General features: G+C 38.7%; 1 protein-coding gene across 2 annotated transcripts in view; it reads right to left on the bottom strand.

Annotated features, from left to right (window-relative positions):
• Positions 1-19,410, bottom strand: part of akap6 (A kinase (PRKA) anchor protein 6) — a 370,946-nt gene that overhangs the window by 136,967 nt on the left and 214,569 nt on the right. For both annotated transcript variants that reach the window (XM_055640567.1, XM_055640568.1), the window contains 2 exons: positions 7,514-7,662; positions 2,489-2,609 (listed from right to left, as the gene is read on the bottom strand). In XM_055640567.1, coding sequence (XP_055496542.1) covers positions 2,489-2,609; positions 7,514-7,662 — 270 coding nt within the window. The remainder of the gene's footprint in view (positions 1-2,488; positions 2,610-7,513; positions 7,663-19,410) is intronic.

Consider the following 19,410-nt stretch of genomic DNA (forward strand, 5'->3'; position numbering starts at 1 on the left):
CCCCCATTGGAAGCACCACAAAATACCACAGAAACAAAAATGTTGCTCTTTCTCACTATTTGCCACAGATGGAAATGTAGTTTAAAAAGATAAGCAGCAGAAAGTTCTTATTCTTAGAGAGGAAAAAAAGTTACAAAATGGTGGCATCTTTTAATACCACTGTAAGACCTATGTGTAAATATCTCAGTTGGAAAAACTCAGTGTAATATTCCTTTAAATTTCAGAATTGTAATGTCAAACACTCATTTCATGAGAGGCGAGTAGGATGGTTGCTGGTCCACTACTTTGAACTCCAAATTAGTTGACCATGCTTCTATCATGTGCAAAGAAGAAAGTGGATCACAAAGCTGATTTTGTTTTTAGAGATACTGTGTGATAAACAGGCCCTTTGGCCCACCGATTCCGTGTTGACCATCGATCACCAACACACTAGTTCTATCCTATATACGAGGGACAACTTGCAGAAGCCATTTAAATGACAAACTCTCATCCAAAAGAGGAAACCGCAACACCCAGAGGAAACACAAATGGTCGCTGTGAGAATGACAAAATCCATACGCATAGCAGCCGTAGTCAGAATTGAACCCGGGTCTCTGGCGCTGTAAGGCGTCAGCTCTACCGCTGCGCCACTGTGCCGATATTAAAGCTAAATCTAGTCTTGTATTATTTTACCAGCTCTGCATATTATCAACTTGCAGCATTTTAAAACAAAATTTACTGCTCAATGACGGAGATCTGAATTTGTTCAAAAAACTTTAATTCTGTGAACATACTAGTGCAGGAGAAAATGTTCTGTCTTTCCAGGAAAAAAGGAAAACTATTACTTTTATATTAGCAGTTAACAAAAACAAGAACTAAGTAAAGGCGATTCTAAAGATAGATTCAGTGGAGGTGAAGAACAAAGCTGTGAGTAGATAGTAACAGCAAATGAAGCAGTGTGCTTGATTCTTCTGAACAAGCCCTCCTCTGCTAAGGGCTGCTTTGAAGTTTAAAGGAATTGCTTCTTTCAGGAGTCTGTGTGTGCCTCACTGCCCACCACTAATTAGCAGCATGCCAGTTTCATCCAGGTATAAGAAGGACCCCAAACATGGTGCATTCAAATATAAATCAAAGAATACAAACTCCTTTATGCTTACTACTGTGCTTCAAAAATTCTCTTTTCGTGTATGTAGCTATGCCCCTGGAGAATGCATATGTGATTTGCTCTCACAGCTACCCTTGCTTCTCTCCCAGGGCTGTTCCTGCATGCGGTCTGTTTGCTTTCCTCACGGTTTCTCGAAAATACAAAATCTGATTGCCCCTTATCTATCACCCCTGTACATCAGCTACGGATTAGTGGCATTCACCCCCCACCGACTGTGTGACAAACAATGCCCGTAGCTGCTTCCATTACTTTTGCTGATAATACGCAATCCTAGACCTGAGACATTTCTCCTACTGCCATTCTTTAAAATGATAGTAAATTCCAATGAAGCTACTAAGATAAGCGGTAGGCTTCTGTTTGACCTTGAATTTTCATTCCTTGTGTAAAAATGAAAAATTACCAGAAGAGCCAGAGGGTGGTTGTTTCTTGTCATTATCCTGTTGTCAATTCTGATGGTGGTTATTAATTTTTTCCTTTACAATTCACAATCTGCTCTTTGAAATGTGCCATATGTTCAAAGCAATTCAGGGATGACAACTGTCAGAATTACAACAATAAAAAGTAGCCTAAACGAGGCAGATTTACTGCTGTGTAGATTTGTCGGAAAATAACCCCTGAAATGTTCAAACAGATTACACCTTTTCCTTTTTAAAATGCCATCATAGCTCTAGTATAAGCTTTGAGATTGTTTTCATCAGTAAAAGAATAAAGTAATATCTTTCAAAATAGAAAATTTAATAGATTATGTAACGGAAAGGTGCTGAAATATACATTCCTCATTTCTCTTTTTGTAGAAATTCAGATTAATATTAGTCTAAAAAATGTGTTTTAATCTTATGTGAAATAACAACTCAATGCAAGAGAGGCTGCCCTATTTATAACTGATAAAAATTCATTGAAAGCTGACTGGTATCGATTGAGTGATAAACCATACTCCTGGCAAATTTTGTTCTTACAGCTTCTGAAGGGCAGACTAATCTGTCTGAAGCCTCAAATAAAATCACATGCTGTAAAGTAAAGCCCGTACTTGCATTGACTATTCATTCTGTTTCAGTCTATTTATTAATCCTGTCTCCTTTATTTCTGCTCCTCTACGGGAAGGATCCTTCAGTTCTTTATAAAATTAAACTTAATCGAATGTGATAAAGGGAACTCTTTGGCAATTATGATGTCCACACTCTCTGCCGGCACACAGGAGGTGGAAATGAAGTTGGGGACAGGGAAGGGAATTCTAATAGGCAGCATGATATATGCAATGAACGTCAAGATGTCCTCCGAGAGAAAGACTTGTCAGGATAATCAGATTTTCCATATCCACGTAAAGACAGTAACATAGGCTCTAACCTTGTAAAGATGCTGCTGCTGCTCTTCTGACATCATCAGGTCATGGGTGTCCATCACTATGGATTCCATGTCAATCAGCCAATCCCACAGCTCCTGGTGTTCCGATTCAAAGTCCAAAAGGCTGGAACGCAGAATTAAAAATGTATTATGCATTATATAAATAAAATATGTATTCCTGAATGAATACGGACTGGAAAAAGTAACTGCTTGTTAAAAAAAATTAAAACTTAAAGCTAGTCAGGGAGATTTCATTAAATTCGACAATAAAAGTACATAGCACAACATGGTTAATAAAGTAATAATGCAACAGAGAGAGAGAAATACTTAATGTCAGATTATTAGAGTTCAGTAATGATAACACCACAAGCAGTATTTTGTCATTATTTCAACATACTGGAAATGCAACACAATATATTCAGGAGAAATGATGGACAAAATTAGTCAATGCCTATTTAATGTTTTAACCTGTTTCACATTATTAATTTCAATGTAGTCTTCTTCACCATCAACTAAATAGATGGATATCGGGTACACACGAGGGATAACAGCACTGATGGCAAACCTGCAGCCAATGTTTTTATAAAAAAGATGAACGTGTTTCAGGCAGACATTTTCGTTGGGCATGAGTGAGTATGCCAAAGCGCTCAAAAGGATGGATGCAGCACTAGACAGGTGTTCCCAAAAGACATGTCCCATGCAAAGGTGAGGCCAAAATGTCAAAACAAGGAATTTTCAAAAAGGAAGTAATCGTTAAAATTCAATAGGAATTCATTAGATTTCACTTAAATAAATCATTAGATTGAAGAACATAGAGGGATTAAAGCCATGTTCAGTTCATAGCCAAGTGCATGAGTTAAGTACAATCTTGGGTGTGGCAGGAAGTGATAATTGTGAAAAGTTCATACAGCAATGAAATGCATAATTCTCAAAATTTACCTAAATGTCATTCCTGACATGGACATTCACTTACACCACAGGACACTGAAAGACATGCAGGTGAACTCAATAGGTTGAACGGCCTGTTGCCATGCTATAGCTCCCAACTAAATTAGATAAATCTGGCTCGATAAAAATAGATCTGAGCAGCAAAGATAGCAATTCTGCTGTAGATCAATAATAGGAATTGTTTTTTGCTGTAAATTTCAAAAATGTATTCATTCGACAAAATAATTATTTTTCCAAAATTTTACATCAATATATTTATCCTTAACAATTGAAATTATGAATTCCATAGTTTTGCACCATATGTTTAAATATATTTGAACGTATATACTAGTTTCTTCAAGTATGTAAATTAAATGTACATAAAAAATGGCATGCCCCCTTTATATTACACAGTTAAAGTCAAATACATTCAATTTATTTTGCTTCGCAAATACATAATCTGATGTATTATAAATGACAGATAATTTCAAAAATGAAACTATATTGTACAATTTTCTGAAGTAAAAATAATTTAATTGAAAACAAATCTCAAATTAAATGTAATATTTAAAAAATGCTCTTTCTTGATAAAGATCTGCATTGCTTGGGTCTCGATTGTAATCATGTATTCTCGATTGTAATCGTATTATCTTTCCGCTGACTGGTTAGCATGCAACAAAAGTTTTTCGCTGTACCTCGGTACACGTGACAATAAACTAAACTCAAACTCTATTCTTGTTGTATGTTCCTAAAGTTTTAACAAATGTTTTTATGGATATTTATAGATTCTTCACTGATCATTTAGCTTGTTTATTAACAAGCTAAATGATCAGTGAAGAATCTATAAATATCCATAAAAACATTTAGAGGGGATAGATGAGCCAGCTGATTTTGAATTTTATAGTCGAAAGAGAGCTGAAATTAGTTTTGGATCCCATTTGATTTTGTGGAGACCATTTAAAATGATCCCTGCTCTTGAGTAGAGTTCTTTGACTGAGGCATGCCTAAACTTAGCAGTGTTGGACACTGCTGGGTATTGGCTACCTGTCACTATCAATTCATATTAAGAAACGGGGGCATTTCTGGAGGGAAAATGTATTTCTCTTCTTTGCAAATTTCTGACTGAAGTCCCCTGTTAAGAAATTTTGGAAAAGAATTCCTCCACAAGGTAGAGAGAAAGTTTCAGTCACCTTGATCATTGTATATATTCTTGTGGAAAGATTAGGAAACATTGGATAACCTGCCTGGAAGTTAATCATAGAATCATAGATACTCTATGTCATATAGTATGGAAACAGGCTCTTCAGCCAACTTGCCCACACCAACCAACATGTCTAATCTATACGTGTCCCACTTGCCTGCATTTGGCCCATTTCTCTCGAAACCTGTCCTGTCCGTGTACCTGTCTAATTGCTTATTAAATATTGAGGTAGTCCCTGCCTGAATGACCTCCTCCTGTAGCTCGTTCTATTCACCCATCACCCTTTGCGTGAAAAAGTTACCCCTCAGATTCCTATAAAATCTTTTCCACTTCACCTTAAACCTATGCCCTCTGGTTCTTGATTCCTCCGCTCAAGTCAAGAGACTCTGTACATCCACCCGATCGATTCCTCTCATGATTTTATACACATCTGTAAGATCACCCTTCATCCTCCTGCGCTCCAGGGCACAGAGTCCCAGCCTGCTCAAACTCTCCCTATAGCTCAGACCCTCGAGTTCTGGCAACATCCTTCTCAATCTTCTCTGCACCCTTTCCAACTTAACTGATGAAGCCCAATGTGATGAAGCCTATTTATCTATCTGTGACGCCACCTTCAAATTTGCCAACTCTTGGCTGGAAAATTGTGCAAAATACAAATGGGCTGTAGCTCCACAGAGTATGCCATTGGAGGCTAGTTTGGAGTCACTACAAGTGTGAAATGTGTACTCATTTAGATACAAAGCCACAGTATAACCTCTTTTATTTTTGTACAACCCTATCCTGCATGCCTTCACCATTTCTGTATTATTTTTGGTGTACTTCAATCATAATTTTCTTGTTGGCATAATCTAATAAATTATAAAAGGTTTAATAAAAACAATAAAACAGAGCCCATGGGAGGAGGAGCAAAATTGGTCCTTTTGAACACATTTATGATGTTGCTACGCAGATACCCATATAACCATATAACCATATAACAATTACAGCACGGAAACAGGCCATCTTGGCCCTACAAGTCTGTGCCGAACAACTTTTTTCCCTTAGTCCCACCTGCTTGCACTCATACCATAACCCTCCATTCCCTTCCCATCCATATGCCTATCCAATTTATTTTTAAATGATACCAACGAACCTGCCTCCACCACTTCCACTGGAAGCTCATTCCACACCGCTACCACTCTCCGAGTAAAGAAGTTCCCCCTCATGTTACCCCTAAACTTCTGTCCCTTAATTCTGAAGTCATGTCCTCTTGTTTGAATCTTCGCTATTCTCAAAGGGAAAAGCTGATCCACATCAACTCTGTCTATCCCTCTCATCATTTTAAAGACCTCTATCAAGTCCCCCCTTACTTAACCTTCTGCGCTCCAGAGAATAAAGACCTAACTTATCCAACCTTTCTCTGTAACTTAGTTGTTGAAACCCAGGCACCATTCTAGTAAATCTCCTCTGTACTCTTTCTATTTTGTTGACATCCTTCCTATAATTGGGCGACCAAAATTGTACACCATACTCCAGAATTGGCCTCACCAATGCCTTGTACAATTTTAACATTACATCCCAGCATCTATACTCAATGCTCTGATTTATAAAGGCTAGCATACCAGTTGGAAAGCCATGATCATATTTTCTTTAATTTCTATGTTTCTATGTCTATGTTTGTACAATTTTAACATTACATCCCTTTCTATATCAATGCTCTGATTTATAAAGGCTAGCATACAAAAGATTCCATCTTCAAGGAACTATGCACGGTTATTCCTAGATCCCTCTGTTCAACTGTATTCTTCAATTCCCTACCATTTACCATGTACGTCCTATTTTGATTTGTCCTGCCAAGGTGTAGCAACTCACATTTATCAGCATTAAACTCCATCTGCCATCTTTCAGCCCATTCTTCAAAATGGCCTAAATCACTCTGTAGACTCTGGAAATCCTCTTCATTATCCACAACACCCCCTATCTTGGTATCATCTGCATACTTACTAATCCAATTTTCCACACCTTCATCCAGATCATTGATGTACATGACAAACAACAAAGGACCCAACACCGATCCCTGAGGCACCCCACTAGTCACCTGCCTCCAACCCGACAAACAACCATCCACCATTACCCTCTGGCTTCTCCCATTCACCCGAGGAATTCTTTCTGCAAATGTGCACAGATTAGGTGATAATATGTACAGATTTTTTACTTTTTCCATTCTATTCATTAAGGTCGATCCCTCAGAAATAATTAAAATGTGATTGGGTTACACAACCTGTATTTTCTCTCCTGCTGTAGATACACACTGAATTTGGAATTACTCAGGGTGGCAAAATTCTCAAAACATGTGCGCACAACAGATACGTTTAGATTATTAATTTTAGCACATTGAGTTTGTTAAAATACATAATTTAAATAAAAGGTGCAAATAGGGTTAACTAAGGGGAGTTCTGTATCTATCAACAACAATAGCTTGGGGTCCCAAAGTCAAACCCGGATTACAGGTGCCATCACCAACAATGGGCCATTTCCTTGGTCATCGTTACTTTTTTGCATATCTTTTATTCATTTGTTCTATATCACCCGTTTCCTTTTCCCCTGACTCTCAGTCTGAAGAAAGGTCTTGACCCGAAACGTCACCTATTACTTTTCTCCAGAGATGCTATCTGATCCGCTGAGTTACTCCAGCTTTTTTGTGTCTATATTCTTGGCATTATATTATCTTCTTTATTAACATCTTGGATAAATATGGACAGTGATTTAGGACCTGATATGGCTTCCTGCTTAAATATATTGTTTAGTTGTAAAGCTTGCTGTATGTTATTGTGTAGTTAAGTGCTATGAGACAATATTCATGGAATAATTAATTAAGCATAGATTAAATGAAAAGAAAAATGGAGGAGTAAGTTTGATACCTGTAAGCATCCACTCGATTGACCTTTGACATTGCGGCAAATTCTTGCTTCCGTTTGTTGCTGCTCGTATACTGTTCATTATATAGCTTCAGTGACATCTGCTCCACAGCATCTCTTCTGGTTTCCAGATTGATAAGCTGTATCTCTCCCTAGAAACAGAGTGCATATAACCAGTAAACATAAATAGTTTAGCATTCATCAAATAATTCAGGATTTTCTCTGCAATCTTACTCGCCAACCCAAGGAGTTCAGATGCCGTCCTTTGAGACTCCTGCTAGCATGTGGGCATTGCAAAAATAAAAGGGCAAAGCTAGATCTTTCACAAAATGAGTAATGTATTCTCTCTCCCTTGTGTGCTATTCAATTGTATAATTTTACAGAATGCAGACTCAAATTTAGTAAGATTCAAATGAAATGCAGTACTCAGTGGGTTAACAATTAAGGTTGCTTACAATTTCTTGTCTCCAAGGCTAAGTCAGGGCAAAGTGTGGGAGTGATTTTACAATGTTCAGTTGGCTGATATTACAATGCTATTCATTCAACTTATGTCACCAGAGTTTCAAGGGTTTAGATCACTTAATTCCGACAGTACAACTCCGTTGCATAGCACTGATTGTTGCAGATTATTAGCGGAAGCAATTTACACCAAACACCTCGCAGTCTATGACAGATTTGTTTCAGGTAATCCCAGGTGCTTCCTGCACTATTAATATTTTGCCTGCAATGTTTACCATTCTGTTTCAATCCTGTACTTTTAAAATCTGGCTTCAGAACACAAACCTTTTCCCAATAGCATTCATTAGCATTTTCAATTCAAAATGCATTCCATAACCCCTGTGCACAATGCAATTAATTTACCCGTATCTTGGGGTAATTCAGGGCTTTTAACCCAAGACACAGGCACAATAGTTTTCAGCATGAAGGCAAAACAAACGGCATATAAAATAATCAAGGTTAAACCCTCTTAAACCCTTCTCAGCTCTGAATTATCTAAAATGTGAAAATGCTGCTCAGGCTTTCCAATACTATTTGATCAGCTTTTAAGCTCAGTTTCTTTCCCCAACTTTGAGATTTTGAGTCCATTTTTTAAAATGTTGTCTCAATTGCTGAAACAATGGGGAGGCAGAGTTACTTCTAGAAAACCGACATTGACGTGGTTGTATGATAATTTCATAAATATGGCACAGAAGGCCATCGTTCAGCTTAATGAGTACGCAGCTTTTCTGTATAGCATTTGAGACTGCTCTCGAGCAAAACCTAACTGCTGGAGGAACTCGACGGTTCAGGCAGTGACTGTGAAGGGGAATGGATGGACATTATGTTGGGGTGGAACCCTTCTTCAGACTGATGGAGTGAAGGGGAGATAGCTGGTAGAAAGAGGTGCAGCCAAGGGGTGTAGCAATAACTGGCAGATGATAGATTCATTTGGGTAAGGAGGGATTGATTGGGAAAGATTGTCCCAGGCATCTCCTCCTCCCCCACCACCCAGCTTTCTCTGCAATCCTGTAAATTATTTTTATCAAAATTGCTATCCAATAACCTATTAAAAAAGCATGATTGACTGTTTCTACCACCAGTTTGGGCAGGGACTTCCAGATCATAACCACTAACTGCTGAAAAAAATGTTTTTTGTCATCTTCTCCTGTCTCTTTTGGATATCTTTTTGAATCTGATTCTCCTGGTCCTTGAATCATTCACTAAAAGGAACAGCTTTCAGCAATTTATCCTACCTAAATCCATTGTGATCATGTACACTGCTATCAAATTTGTTCTTAACCTGTTTAGCCCCAAGGAGGACATCATCAAATGTTGCAATCTAACCTTGTAATGAATCCCTCATCCATGAAACCTTTCTGATAAAGTATTTCTGAATTCTTTCCAAGAACCTTATTTCCTTCCTAATGTAAAATGGATATAATTCTCCAGTTGTAGCCTTATCATTATTGTACAGGATTCAACATAAACCACCCTGGTTTCGCAGTTCGTGATTCCTAGGATTTCATATGCTTTGTTAACAGCCCTCCCAACATGTTCTGACACTTTTAGGGACCTATGTGCATGTAAACCCAAATACTTATGTTACCTGGGTCTCTTTAGAACTGTGCCATTTGATTCTCCTAATTCTCTCTGCCAAACTGTCTTAATTCAAGCTTCATGTGGGAATGAATTGTAGATGCTGGTTTACACCAAATATAGATACAAAATGCTGGAATAACTCAGCGGGTCAGGCAGCATCTCTGGAGAAAAGGAAAATGTAACATTTCGGGTCGAGGCACCTGCAGGCCCGGGGCTCCTCTGCTGACCGCGCTACCTGTCCACCATGAGGCCACGACGTCATCCCACCATGAGAAGCAGCACTAACATCCACCATTTCTCTGACCCTCACCACCTCTCCGGGACCACCGACAGGAAGAAGGGTCTCCACCCGAAACGTCACCTATTCCTTTTCTCCAGAGATGATGCCTGACCCATTGAATTACTCCAGCATTTTGTGTTTATCTTAATTCATAATTATATGTTTAAAATGTTTCTAACACTTGTCTGCCCCTATTTGGTAACTTATCTTGCAGACTATAATACTGCTTTTCACTGTTAAGTACACTTCCAACATTGGTGCCTTCTGAAAACATTGACAAGCACGGCAGCTATTTTGGGCTCCACAAAGCCAAGGTGCAGCAAAAAAGTTAATCTGTTATATTTGCGGATGTTGGATAAGGACATCGTCCCACCAGACACAACGATGATCCTTTGTACCTAGTTCAGCATTTCTTCTATTGCATTCTGACAATGCAGCTTTCCCTCAGCTGTTCAAACATAATGGTCACGTACGAGTCTTAAAATTCACAATAAGGCTGGCACAGTGACACAGCTGCACAATTGCTGCCTTCCAGCACCAGAGACCTGGGTTCGATCCTGATGGTGCTGTCTGTACAGAATTTGTACCTTTTCCCTGTAACCGCATCGATTTGCTCTGGGTGCTCCAGTTTCCTCCCACATTCCAAAGATGGGCACATTTATAGTTTATTTGGCTTCTGTAAATTGTCCCTTATCTGTAGGATAACACTAGTGCATGGGCGATCGCTGGACTCGATGAGCCAAAGGGCCTGTTTCCACGCTGTCTCTCTAAACTAATCCATCTCCGACATCTCCCTTCCCTTTATTGATCTCACCGTTTCTATCCCAGGAGATAAACTATCGACTGACATTGATTATAATCCTACTGACTCCCATAGATATTCAGACTACTCTTTTGCGCACACTGCCTCCTGCAAAGACTCTTTCCCCTGCTTCCAATCCCTCCGTCAACACAACATCTGCTTCCAATTGAGTAGTTCCATACAAGGACATTGGAGATGTCATAATTCTTTAGAGAATGGATGTACTCCTCTTCCATCATAGACGAGGCTCTCACAAGGGTCTCTTCAGTATCCCACAGCTCCACACTTACTCCCCCTCCCCTCAGTCGCAACAAGGACAGAGTCCCCCTAGTCCTCGCCTTTCACCCCATCAGCCGTCGCATACAGCACGTAATCTTCCAACATTTTCGTCACCACTAACGGGATCCCACCACTAGCCACATCATCTCATCTCCACCTCATTCTGCTTTTCGCAGAGACCGTTCCCTCCGCAACTCCCTGGTTAATTCGCCCCTTCTCATCCAAACCACCCGCTCCTCAGGAACTTTCCCCTGCAACCGCCAGAGATGCAACACCTGTCCCTATACCTATGAAGGAAACCCATGCAGTTAGAAGGAGAACATACAAAATCCATACAGACAGCACCCATGGTCAGGATCGAAACAGGTCTCTAGTGCTATGAGAAAGCAGCTCTACTGCTGTGCCACTGTGTTGTCAATTTTCTGTCCATTTAACAATCAAAGATAACTATTATATGTTTGGCAGATGCAGTATAATGTGGATAAATGTGAAGTTATCCATTTTGGTGGCAAAAACGGGAAAGCAGACTATTATCTAAATGGTGGCCGCCTAGGAAAAAGGGAGATGCAGGGAGACCTAGGTGTCATGGTAAACCAGTCATTGAAGGTAGGCATCGCAGGTGCAGCAGGCAGTAAAGAAAGCGAATGGTATGTTAGCTTTCATTGCAAAAGGATTTGAGTAAAAGGGAGGTTTTGAGTATAGGAGACAGGGAGGTTCTACTGCCATAGAGGGAGTGTACAGGGTCCAGACTGATTCCTGTGAGACCACACCTGAAGAAAAATGGTATTCTCCATTCCTTATATTAATTATCTTCTCTTCTCTCTGTTACTTAACATTCCCATGTATGTCATAAGAGAAAAGTGTCAACACATGTCTAAATGTTATCCAGGTTGTGCTGTACAAGGACACAGTTTGCTTTTTTTAAGGAGATCTGGTGAGAAATTGAATGGAATTAAGATGATGAAATTTTCAGCGAAAATTTCAGCATATTTAGTCACTCAATAAAAAATAACCTCCTTGAAAGCAGCTCTCTGTTACTTAACATTCCCATGTATGTCATAAGAGAAAAGTGTCAACACATGTCTAAATGTTATCCAGGTTGTGCTGTACAAGGACACAGTTTGCTTTTTTTTATCTGGTGAATTGAATGGAATTAAGGCTGAAATTTGCTGAAATTTCAATATATTTAGTCACTCCTGGAAATAACCTCCTTGAAAGCAGCTCTTGTTATTGCAACATAATTTCCACTAATTTCAGTCTTCATTGGCCTGTTCAAGCATCCTTTGAACCCCAGCTGCTAGCTGGGGCTGATCCCACATAGTTCCAATTTAGGAATGGCCGTAAAATAGCAGTACAACCTAGATAAGATTTCCTTGGCAATTCCTGTAGTTTAGTTTGCAGTTTAATTTAGATACAGCGCGGAAACAGGCCTTTCAACCCACCTAGTCTGCGTTGACCAGTGATCAACCCATACATTAGCATTGTCGTCCTACACACAAGGGACATTTTACAATTTTAACTGGAGCCAATTAACCTACAAACCTGTATGTCTTTGGAGTGTGGGATAAAACCCACGCGGTCACGGGAAGACCATACAAACTCCGTACGGACCGCGCCCATAGTCAGGATCGAACCCGGGTCTCTGCTGCTGTAAGGCAGCAAATCTACTGCTGCACCACCATGAAACCTCAAGATTTTCAGGACTTCTCAAGATTTTAGTACAGTGCCCTCAAAAAGATGCGTGAACATTTGAATCACTGGGAACAGTACCATGTTCCTGAATCCTACATGTATGCTATCTGCTGCTCTCTAGCTAAGGACGAGGAAATGAACTTGGTTGGCTCAGTGGAGAAACACTTGTCTCTCTAAAACAATAACCCGCTGCATATTGGAAGGTGTTGTTGCTGTGCCTAGCACTTTCATGGAATGAACCAAGTGCATGACCAAGACTCTATTCACTGCCACTTGCATGCTGATACACTATCCCTGTAAGCAGGAGAAAAAACCTGCATGCACATTGTTCTTCAGTCAGGAGATTCAGATAAATACTCTCAAACTACAAAGTCTGAAAAAGGGTCTTGACCTGAAACATCACCTATCCATTTTCTCAGAGATGCTGACCTCCAGCAATTTGTGTCTATTTTTGGTATAGACCAGCATCTGCAGTTCCTCTCTATTACTCTCAAAATATTTCTTGTGAATTGGACCCTTTTCCCCTCTCCTTTTTTGCATCTCTAATTTTAGCAGCAGGCTCCCTTTTTCCCCTTTCTCATATTCCCCAACAAAATGAACAAACGCCTAACCAACCCACCCCCTCAACAACCCATCATCAGCACACCAATCCCACCATCCTATCTGAGAACTGTTTGAGGCTGGAGTGCAAGTGTATCGCACAAGACTTTTCACAGACTATCATTACAATAATTCAAAGAACATAAGTAACTAATGATTCCTTCAATCAATACAGTTGGAAGATCAGCCAGAGGAGATAGTTATCCTGTTGTTAATTGCTCGATCTTGTGCAAGCTCAAAGCGCACTATTTGCAGTATTATTGAAGTCTAATAAAGCAGTGGTGGCATCAAAACTGCAATGCATGTGAATTAGCATTATGATCTGCACAAGGGATTCACATGCTGCTAGCTTTCTAAATGGGGTAAACACCAACCGAAATAGAAGTCTGCTCAAAGTAATTACTGTTGTATGTTTGTGAAAATCTAAACCAACATCTGAGGCATTTATTCTTCTGCAGCATGGCTCAGTTCACCCACAAATACCACTTTCCAATAAAATAAACGATGATCCTTTTCAAGTTGCTCACTTTTACTTTTCATATGCAATCTACTGAATGTCATGACTTAATGAATCTATAAATTCATTTTAGGCTAGCTAGGTTAAAATTTCTAGTCCAAAAGAATGACCAACCAAAGTGAGTGGCATCCCACTGCTAAGGAATATACAAATGAGACTCTATGGCATCAAAGTCCCTGCTTGAAAGAGAACTGCATGTACAAAAAAGAGAAAACGCACAATACATATACTGTAGGTCACATTCACTGCATTGAGATCCCTGCTTTCTGAGGTTGGCTTAAAACTAACAGTGCTGATGCAGAATAAAATCAATCTTAAGTTCAACTGTTTGATGAATATTTACTTGTGTCTCCGGAGTTTTGGGTTCAGATTTGAAATCTGCTGAATCATGTCATTTATTTTGTGTGTATGCCAACACCAATTTACTATCTGCAAGAAAGTTCCTGAACTGGAAGTCCCTTGTGGATTCTTTGTTGGATATTCTGTCAATCAGAAAAGGTATGTAAAGCACTGCCAGTAGGAACCATTACCATTTACTATTCATACCCTGTCCTGTATGCTCACAATGAATTTTCTGATTGCTGTAAGCAATACATGTGCTCTAGTGATAACATATGTAAACATCAATCAATGATACATCATTGAAGATTACTGTGATACATCAGTCAATTGTATATTTAAGTATACTCTTACAAGATCTGTCAATAATTACAAATATTCTGCCTAATGTTATAGAATTAAATTTTAAAAGTTTATGGCACAGAATAGAAGTCCATCTGCCTCACAAAATCAACACAAAGAAAACATATGAAATTATAATTTCTGAAAAAAGTAAAAAGCTTTCAAATCAAATCAATTAAATTAAACCTTTCATGGTTTATAAAGGCACAATAACAACTATTTTCTGGGCATCTTAACAGACAGATACAGTTTAAAAGGATTTTCCTACTCAAATGTTTTGAATAAAACTGTAATAAATTTCTAGATGTTTTCAGCCTTTGTACAATTTGAAACAATGAATTATAAATCTTCAAGTGTACTTTACAGCTAACAGAAAAAAAATAATTTGAAGAAAAACTCCCCAGGAGTTAAGCAAACAGGAAAGGACTATAACAGAAACAGATGGCAGTATAACATATATTTTTCAGAGAGAGATAAAAACTCAGTGCCTCCAGTGGCAAGCATTAATAAACTCTTCAGAATTTAAAAATTACAGGCTTGCATTTAATATATGCATTAGAAAAATATGCAAAAGGTGATTGAGAAACAATATGGTTGTATGTTGAATTAAAATTATGGAAAATTCAGAACAACAGCAGCCTCAATTGAGATATTTGGAAGATTAAAGGCCACCGCTTTAGGCAGGTGTTACACAAGATTCCATTAATATATGTAATTAACTTTGGCCTAGGCTTTAATGAACATGCAAACCTTAATTAGCAATGTATTAGATGACACGAAAAAAGCTGATCATAATGTCACGGCTAAAATTTATAAGTTGAGGTTGTACCGAGAATAAAAATAAATTTTATTTTCCATATTATATCCTAAATTGGCAACAAGATTTGTTATGGCTACTGAGAAGTGAACACTGTTTTGGAAACATTTAACAGAAATCCATATTGCTGTTTCTAACCAGTGTCACTCTTTATGGATTCATGATATGACTGCAAGATACATTGATAATGATTCTGCATGATGTGCTTATAAAATCCAATCACCTTGGTAGATTGAAAATACACCTTATAAAACATATCACTTTTTCAATGACAAATTGGCATAATGAATGAAGTACTTGCTGCAATGAAGCTTACTGTACTTCTTAACTGTTATCAGAAACATACATTTTACACGTTATTGCTTGCACATTCCATAAGCCGACCAATGTTAGTGTCAACATTTCTCTTTCCATAAGAAAGTAAATCAATCAGGTTATTGCAGAGTAACGTGTGGGTAGTATTGTGGGTGGTAGTGTAGATAGCGAGAAGATGATTGTCAAAATTTGCAGCAGGATCTTGATCGGTTGGATAGGTGGGCTGAGGAATGGTTAATAAAGTTTAATACAGATAAGTGTGAGGTGTTGCATTTTGGGGCATCAAACCAGGCAGGACCAACACAGTGGTCATTCCAAGGCTCTGATGAGTGTTGTAGAGCAGAGTGATCTAGGAGTGCAGGTACATAGTTCCTTGAAAGTGGCTTCACACTTAGGGTAGATAGGTTGGTCAAGAAGGCTTTTGGCATGTTGGCCTTCTTCTGTCAGAGTACTGAGTATAGAAGTTATAGTCATAATGTTGGAGAGTTATACAGCATGAAAATAGGCCTGTCGGCCCAACTTGCACATGCCGATCAACATGTCCCATATACACTAGTCCTACTCGTACGTATGGCCCATATCCATCTAAACCTATCCTATCCATGTACCTGTCCAAATGTTTCGTAAGCATTGCGATAGTACCTGTCTAAACTACCTCCTCTGGCAGCTCATTCCATATACCCACCATCCTTTATGTACCTCTCAGGTCCCTTCTTTCCCACCCCTCACCTTAAACCTATGCCCTCTGGTTCTTGATTCCCCTACTCTGGGCAAAAGACTCTGCATTTACCCTATCTGTTCCTCTCATAATTTGTACACCTCTATAAGATCACCCCTCGTCCTCCTGCTCTCCAGAGATTAAAGCCCTAGCCGGCATAAACTCTCGCTATAGCTCTGAACCCTCCAGTCCTGGCAATAACCTTGTAAATCTTCTCTGCTTTCCAGCTTGACATCTTTCCTATAACAATGTGACCAAAACTGAACACAATACTTTACATGTGGTCTCATCTACGTCTTATATAACTAACATAACCTCCCAACTTTTAGTTTAGATTAGTTTAGTGATACAGCACGGAAAAAGGCCCTTCGGCCCACTGAGTCCTCACCAACCAGTGATCCCCGCACACTTACACTATCCTACACACACACGTGGGGCAATTTACAGAACCCAAACCCCCCAAACAACCATTTGCAGGCAGTGCTTTTTTCCTTCAAACTAACCATAACCATATTTTCATTTTCAAACCAAATTAAGGGTACTTACTCATAGCTGTGTAGACATTTGTTTAGTCATTCATGCTCAGACCTCCATGTTGCAGAGACTGATTGAGGCACACCACTTGCAGAGACTGATTGAGGCACACCACTTCCTGGTTTTATAGTCCCTCCCCCATCCCACCAGTGGGGGCAGCAGAGAGAATGGGGAATTTTGTAAAATCATTAATATCTCTGTCATATTTCATCAACGGGAAAAATCCTCGGCACACATATGGCGGAGGGGGGCTCTGAGCGAGGTGGCCAAAAATGATGGCCGTAGGTGGCGGCGTTCTCTCGGAAATTGCAGCACAGATCGCCAAAACCGGTCAAGAACAGTTTTAGTAATATATAGATAATAATGTTCTACGATCTATGTATGATGTATCAAGACCTTTTTGTGATATATTTGTTATAAATTCATCTTCTGGAAACCTCAATAGCTTAAAATTCAAGAAATTTTGCTTCAGTTATCCAATGAAAAAATGCTCACATAATGAATCCACTAATTAATGTGTCGTCCTTATTTACCATTGTCTGGATTTTTAAATGAAAAATTGAAAATCCCTCCAAAAATCTGAATGTCTGAAAGTTGCTTTCAACTTTGCATTTGTCAGAAGCTAAATGGTCTTGATATGGAGTTTGTTGGGTTTTTTTCTGTCTAATAATTGAGCCTCGAAGTTCCTGTCAGGTAAATAACCTTGTATTTCATTAACAGATAATGAAATGCATTTATTCCACTAACGGCATTAATTAAAATGCTAGAAATATTGATTACTCCTATCATCCTTATTCCCAAGGATGAAAAAGATTTTAAGAATGTTTATTTAGAAACAGCAAAGAATTAAATTAGATTGATTCTCTGGGAGACCACAAGAATGTAATATCTTCTTGCACTTCAAACATAAAATGAGATCTTGCTTGTTTGGTAAAACAATAATTTCCTTTAACAACAATTACTGTTTATCTTAATATCATCAGAGAGCTATTTTAAATGGTAATAAATAAGATGTCATGGCAACAAAGCTAGCACCTTGATATACAGGAATTTCAAATCTCTGCATCCTATCCCACAGCAATAAAGCTGTACAAATCAAACAAAGCAGTATATCAACTGTAGTGCTCTTTTCTGTCTGGTGTTCAGATTTAGAACAAATAGCCCAATAGCATGGTCATAAAATGCACCACTTTTTGAAACTGAATACTTATGACTTCTTTATTTGGTACCTGACAAATGCATGAGTAATGTTGCAACAAGAGAAGCCTTGCACCAGAGCATATACTGCTTCCACCTCGCTCATCATCACACAGCGGTGTCTTCTGAACAACAGTCTTGCTGTGTTATAAGGAAAATGTAACTAGAGGGCACACATTAGAATTTTTAGATTGGTTGAGGTAGGGAAACAAAGATGTATGGAGCTATCATGTAATTCCCATAAGGTCCCCTAAGGAGAGTTAACACATGTGTTTTCTTGAAATCTTCTTCAACCTACTGGGCATGTTTCATCTGGGTAATGCTGGGCTATTTTAAAGGAAGCGTTTTTGACAATGTTCATTTCCCTTCAAGGGGTAAAGTTGGCTTAAGACTTATTATACATCTGCCTGAGGGAGCAGGCACAAGGTTTTGCAACTTTCATTAAAAACATAATTGACTCTTAACCCTTGAAGCCTCATTCACTGCATTTGTTGCAATAACCACAGGGTGATTGGTGTAATCTACACAATAAGGATTAAAATCCTTTGACTAAAGCTACTAGAAAAGCATTCACATTCTGAAACTTAATTTGAAGAACAGTTGAAAGGAACTGTCAGGTTTGAGTGTGAACTCTCAAGAATTTGGCAAGTTCAAATATGCATGACAAAATGAAGGAATTATCTCAAAGGTTACTTCATCGATTGCCACTTTTTAGAAATACAATTATTCAGAGAATGATAAAGCAATTCAGAATCATTATCGAATATGGTGAAAGAAATGTGATCTTTCAAGTCACATTTACTTATCTTCCTCCCCTTTTGCAGGCTGTATCTGGCACTAAAAGGGGCACCATCAGAATGGGTTTTCTCCGAGATCTTCGGTTTTCTCCCACACTCCAAAAGCGTACAGGTTTGTAGGTTAATTGGTTTGGTTATGAATGTAAAAAATATGTCCATAGTGTGTGTAGGGTCGTGTTAATATGCACGGATCATTGGTTGGTGCGAACTCGGTGGGCCGAAGGGCCCGTTTCCAGGCTATATCTCTAAATTAAACTAAACTAAATCCCACCCCTGCATCACATTTCTACTCCTTGGAAATATAATTAAAATTAAGTGCCATTAATGAGAGGGAGCACTATTGCATATTCATGTCCTGTCACTCCTTGGCACAGTGCATCCGACGTTCCATCATAGAACAAAAATATCGACATTATTCGTAAATAAGGTCAAATCACGGTGCACACTTTGATAAATGAACCGATTTCTACGTTTATGAAATAATTCTGAAATCAATACTAATCCACTTTATTTTTGGAAGAGTAGGTGCAGCAGTCTACTGTGATACCTCATTTTTTACTCAGGTTGTAAATGTAAGAAACCTACTGTTGCA

Source organism: Leucoraja erinacea, chromosome 9 (genome assembly GCF_028641065.1).
Source record: "Leucoraja erinacea ecotype New England chromosome 9, Leri_hhj_1, whole genome shotgun sequence".
Taxonomy (NCBI): domain Eukaryota; kingdom Metazoa; phylum Chordata; class Chondrichthyes; order Rajiformes; family Rajidae; genus Leucoraja; species Leucoraja erinaceus.